Genomic DNA, 6,143 nt, shown 5'->3' on the forward strand with positions numbered 1-6,143 from the left:
AAAGCATGAAAAAAGGAAGAGAGATGAACACCTTAATGCTGCTATAACCACAAATTCCCACACACAAAAGTTATTGTGCCACAATGCATTTCTGAAATTATCCCAACACTTGACAAGATCAAGGGGGTTCAGGGGAATCTTTCCTCAATATTTGGAGAAATCTCACACAGCATGTATTCATATTTTACAATAACCACATATTAGGCAATTTACTACCCAACAACTGCAGCTAAGCTAAGAGGTAAATTACAGTAAAATTAGTTGCAACAAAAACAAGTATTGTGGCCCCTTAATAATTAACAAACATATTTTGTTATGAGCTGTCACATACTGAAGTCTGCTCTAACGAAGTGGGCTTTAGCCCATGAAATCTTGCACCACAATACAGTTGTTGGTCTTTAACCTAGGAGGTCATAAGCCTAACAATTATTGCCATTTGCTCCTTTGCAACACACCAACACAAAGCTATTTTCCACTGATACAGCTTATATCTATTTTATTTAAGAAACTATATCCCGCTTTTTCACCATCTAGGTCCCAAAGTGGCTTACAACAATAAAATATACAACATACAAAATTTAAAGCATAACTTAAACTACCGGAAGTTAAAAATCTAAAATCTTTTTTAAAACAAAGAAAAACATCTAAGAAGCATTCAGGGTGCAATGGCCTCTTGAAATAAAAATCTTGGCTTGGTATATGAAACTCAGCAGAGACAGTCCCTGTCTAACTTCTTGTAGGAGGGAGTTCCACAACACTGAAGGCCAAATTGCTCATTTATACGATTCATGCTTCTGACCCATAGGAAACCATTAACACTGCTCTCTCCAACGATCTCAGCGATTGACTTGGGGTGTGAAGGGTGACGTAATCCTTAAGGTATCCTGCGTAAAAGTTATTCAGGGCTTTGTACACTAGTAGTAGAATCTTGAACCTGGCTCCGTAGTGGATGGGAAAGTAGTATGGGCCTTTTAACATTGGTTATCATGTATGCCTGTCACTAGACTAGCCGCAGCATTCTGCACTACTTGAAGCTTCTGGACCAGCAGAGGCTACCAAGGGCAGCACCATATGGAGCACACTGCAATAGTCCAGTCTTGAGGTTACCAATGCATGAACTACAGTAGTCAGGTTATCCCTGTTCAGGAATGGCCACAGGTAACGTACCTGTAAGTGCTGATAAAAGGCACTCCTAGCCACAGGGGCCACCTGAGCCTCAATTGACAATGATCAAGAAACTTGATGAAGACTATTCCTGGAGGACCCACCCTGCACTGACATATAGCAGCTGGCCTGGACCCTAGAATTCTGGGTACAGTGGGTAGATTTAAAAATCACAATGTTGACATGAATGATTTTTGGACTACGGAGGGGGGGTGTCCATGTTGAGCTTTAATTTTTTTATGCTGGTGGATGGGAGTATTTTTTGGTTTATTGTTAAGGTGTTGCCAATGTTTTCCATCACTGTTATGGGAAGTGAGTGGTTTTAGTTTTTTCCTTTTTCCAAAATGTTGTATGGAATATGAATGTGTTATATGATTCTCCCACCTTTTCTATGATATAATGTATTTATGTGTTTTTTGGCGTGCTCTGGTCCATGGGGTCACGAAGAGTTGGACACGACTAAACAACTACAACAATGGTTTTTTTAAAAATGTAATTCACTTGGGGATTGTTTGGGTGACAAGCAACTACTAAGTTTAAATAACAACAACAACAACAATAATAATAATGATTTATGAACAACCTGCTCATCTTTTGCATGTCTATAAAGATGGACACAAGTATGATTTAATATGAAGACAGAAGTGCCTGGCGTGCTCTGGTCCATGGGGTCACGAAGAGTCGGACACGACTAAACAACAACAACATGATTTAATATAGTTAAATGATAGGTTTGCTAAAATATTGTAATAGAATCCTTATAATCAACAGACTACCATATATTTGCTAAGCTTGTGGATGTTGCCCTTGAACACATTTGAAGATGAAGACATTAGTTCAGTTAGGTAAATGTGTCAAAAACATTATTTTCTCCCTTTCAGATACTTCTTGAAGTCTGTATGGAACTTCTCTTATAGTCAAACAATTTTCAGGTTATGAGTGGCTATGACTTCTGTGCAAACAGCTAAGTCAGACAGAGGGAGCATGGTACTTGCTTTGTCTTTTACTTGAGAATAAAAGCATGAAGCATTCCTGATTAATAACAGCTGAAGGGGTCTTAGCAATGAAACAGAAGAGTCTGGCAAGCTAGCAAGTTTGGCTTTTTAAGAAGATGACAAATAATGATTTTTTCCTAATCATCTGGGACAAGTGTTAACAGCTGAAGCTCTCTCAGCTCTAACAAATGCCCTGAACTATTTTCCCCACTGTGAGATGACTTTCTGCCCTCATCTTAGGTTGGAAATCCATATGGAATTCAATTATGGGCAGCTGGACACTTGGACTCAGAGGCCCACAAGAATCTGAAAACCATCAGGACGGGTGCAAAAAAATGCATCCCCACCAACACCCCGTTTCCCGTCAACAACTGCAGTCACTGTTGTGGGATTCATATGAAACTAATTTGATCATACTGAAGTAAGTGTCCTGTGTGTGCTGAGGAGATTTAAATGGAAGGTGTGTGTGTGTGTGTTTTTTTTAAATGAAAATACTATTTTTGAAAATTCAAACAATAGGGAGTTTTTTTATTTCAGAAGTAATTAATTATAGTTGTCTCTCCTATATAAACAAACATGTTAAAGTATCTTAAAATATCTTAAAACCTAATTATGGCCATCTATCAAACAGAGTTAATGAAAGGTTTGTGTACAAAATAACACTGGGTGAAACTATTTCAGTTATAATGCTAAGCATTATAAATGACACAAGGGAAGCATGCCTTGAATTTATTATTGCTGATTTCCTCCTGGACCCAGAGTCTAGCAAGCCGTCACTGGTACTAGGTTCCAAAAGATGCCATCTTGTATACTGCCAGGATCATCCACAGAGCCCATATGGGTGATCATGTACTCCTAATTAAACCCTTCAACTTCCTGAGTTCTGCAATATGTTCAGTTCTCATGTTATGAATATTTATGAGCCTACTAACCAAATGCCATGGACATTTCTCTCAATCACATTAATAAACACTATTTTGCTCAATAGATAATAGCCCTTATGGTCTCAATACTTCAAAGTGAAATTCTGTGCAATATTTTTTCAGAAGTTCCACTTTCTTCAGTGGGGCTTCCTTCCAAATAAATATACTCTTACTTAGCCATCAAGTAAGAGATGTTGTTTAATATTCTTGAATTTGTAAAGAGAATGCCAGAGATAAATGTGTCTCTTGACTCAGCTATACATAAAGGCTCTATTTAATTAAAAGCTAATACATTTAAATTATTATAGTAACCAGTTAGTAAGCATGCCTGTGCAAATTTACAGGAATTTCAAAATAAGAAACTGCATTTAAATCAATCATTTTAATTTGTTCTTTTTCCTTAACCATTCAAACAATTTAAATCACCTTTGTTTAAATCAAACCACTCAGTGTATGGTGGTCTCTGTCATACAGCAAGAAGCCCTGGTGCCCATTGCCCTCTGGCACCTCTGGATGTACCCTCAAGATGAGGTGTTACCACCCTGTTCTGGTTCCTTTCCCCCACCAAACTCTGCTTCCATTTTCCAAATTTCCCGCACAACATAATGATGAACACACCTAAGGGAAACATCAGTTGTGTGACTTCTTAGCATGAAGATGTGGGTTATCTCATTGCACTCTTAGCAGAATGAAACTTGATGGAATAAGCCAAACACACGAAATATTAAGGGAAGGCAAAAAAAAAAGTAAAGCGATCATAAGCACCAGAACAGAAACAGATCGAAAAGTGAGTGAACAACTTATTCCTCTTTAAGAGGATTCCCTTCAGAAAAGGGCAGAGGAGACGCCCATCACCTGCAGAGGCAAGCTATTGAGAAACCTGCTGGTAATCTCTCTTATTGTCTGACACTTGCTTTGCTCAGAACTTACCACTCTTGGTTTATCCAGGGTTTGCAGGAAGGCTGGGCTCTGGTCCAAGGATCTCTCGGGATCGCTGGAGATGTCTTCCTCAGACTCTTCCCAGGATGAGGAAAAGCCTGTGGAAGAGGCTGAGGAGGAAGACAACTTCCTGACAGGCATGTTCTTTCGGGGGCTTCCTCCTGCCTCTTCCTCCTCCTGAGCACCCAGGTCAGTCACTATGACAGCAGGGATGCTGCTTCCTCCTCCGCAGCAACTCTCAGCTTCCATCAGGGGCTTTCCCTGCTCCTGCTGCTCTAGGGCTGCCGAGGTCCAAGGCAGAGGCTGCTGCCCCCCAGGATGCTGCTGCTCTTGCAGCCCAGCTCCGTTAGCTTCAGCCATAATGTCTGCGGAAGGCTCGGGTGCCGGCGGCAGCTTCTTCGCCGAGCACTCCACAACTAGCAAGCAGCTGCTGCTGCTACCCTCCTCGCCGTCAGTCTTGGCAACACAAGGCGGGTCTCCTGCCGGGAGCGGCTCTCCAAGGGGCTTCTCCGTCGCGTCGGAGCCCTGCCCTCCACGAAAGCCGCTCCTCCCCTGCGCGCCTTCTAAGAAATCTGGAGCCTTGGAGGACCCGCTCACCTCGGGCGGCCCCCGGGCACGCCGCGCATCGTCTTCCAGGAGCTGCCTCCCGTTCCCCGTCGCCCCTTGACATCTCCTCGCGCTCACCACGTCTCTGGAGTCCTGGCATTCAGAGGAGTCGCTTCTCTTCTCCGAGTCCTGCCCCCCACCGGACCCCGGCCTCCTCTCCTCCTGCGTCCTGGAAGCCCCATTCGCCCTGTCCATCGCGCCCCGAGGGTGCGCCTTTGGCGAGGGGTCCCCTTTCTCCCTCCCCTCGGAGACGCGCGCCGGAGGCGACTTGCTCTCCAACTCTTTGGGCTCCTGCGCTCCAGTTCTCCCGCCGCCCATCACCTCCTTCTCCTCCGGGCGCTGTGCTCTAAGAAGGGGCCCGTTCTCCGTCTCCATCGCGCCTTGCGCAACCGGAGAGCCCGTCTCTCTCTTCTCCGCCTCCTTCTCCGGCGTCCTCCTCCTGTTCTCTAGTCGGGCCAGGGGGCTCTCCGGCCCCTCGACGGTCGCCTCCTCCTCCTCCTCCTGCCGCTGCTTCGACCCCGCCTCCGGTGCGCGTCCAAGCACTTGCGCGCCCCGAGCCGGGCTGGGCGAAGGCGACCTCCTCCTCCTGCCCGCGCCGGGACTCTTGAGGAGGAAGGCGCCGGCGGAGCTCTGCGCCTGGATGTGCGCCTCGAAGAGCCCCACTTTCTGAGTCACTTGCACGTTCTGCCGCTGCAGGAGCCGCGCCGTCCTGCGCGCCTCTTCCAAGCCGGGCGAGGGCGAGCGGCCAGGGGGGCTCGCCCAGCTGGGGCTGCTAAGCCGGCGGCGGGGCCCGCGGGGCGCAGCCTCCTCCTCGCCCCCTGCCTGCAGCAGCAGCGGCTCCGCCGGCGGGAACAGGAAAGCTGGGGTGGCGGCAGCAGGAGCGCTGGAGCGCCCGGGCAGCGGGCAGTAGCTGCTGTGCCTCTCGGTTCCCGGGACCAGAGCAGGCAGCACCTGCCTGCGCGTCACAGGCGGTGTCTTGCTCCTGCCGCCTCCGCAGCCGCCCTTCTCCTCGTCTTCCTCGCCGCTCTTCATGACCACTAGGCTGTTGAGCGTATAGCAGGACACGGCCATAGTAAAGGGTCCGCTTCTTCCTCCTCCTCCGCCACCTTCTCCTCCTCCCAGGTCAGCCTCTGCCGAGCAGCCCACGTCCTCTCAGGGCCGGCGGTGGCGGCGGCGGCAGTAGTAGTGGCGGCTGCAGCATCGCCCAGGGAGCAGCCGAAGAAGCGCAGAGGCGGTGCGCTGGCCCCGGCCCGCCGCTCCATAAACAACTGAGGAGAGAGGGAGAGAGAAGAGGGACAGTGAGCGCGGGAAAACCGAGGCGTCTTTAGCCGCGCGCCCTGATTGGCCGCGACATCCGCGGCTCGGCCAATGGCGGCGAAGCTCGCGGATCATGGGCCGGGCTGGCGGCCGTGAGGGAGTAGCTGCGGCTCAGGCTCTCCTCTTAAAACTATGGAGAGCGTTTAAATGCCCGCACGGCAAACCAGAACTCAATTTAATGTGCCTTTCCACAGACAGC

General features: G+C 48.0%; 1 protein-coding gene across 1 annotated transcript in view; it reads right to left on the bottom strand.

The window, feature by feature from the left end:
• ITPKB (inositol-trisphosphate 3-kinase B) overlaps window positions 1-5,895 on the bottom strand; it is a 75,505-nt gene extending 69,610 nt beyond the window's left edge. Inside the window, exon 1 of the mRNA XM_082214814.1 lies at window positions 4,013-5,895. Within this exon, the coding sequence (XP_082070940.1) occupies window positions 4,013-5,698 (1,686 nt within the window). The 5' untranslated portion in view covers window positions 5,699-5,895. The remainder of the gene's footprint in view (window positions 1-4,012) is intronic.
• Between the last annotated feature and the right edge of the window lie 248 nt (window positions 5,896-6,143).

Source organism: Podarcis vaucheri (assembly GCF_965113315.1).
Source record: "Podarcis vaucheri genome assembly, chromosome: 3".
Taxonomy (NCBI): Eukaryota; Metazoa; Chordata; class Lepidosauria; order Squamata; family Lacertidae; genus Podarcis; species Podarcis vaucheri.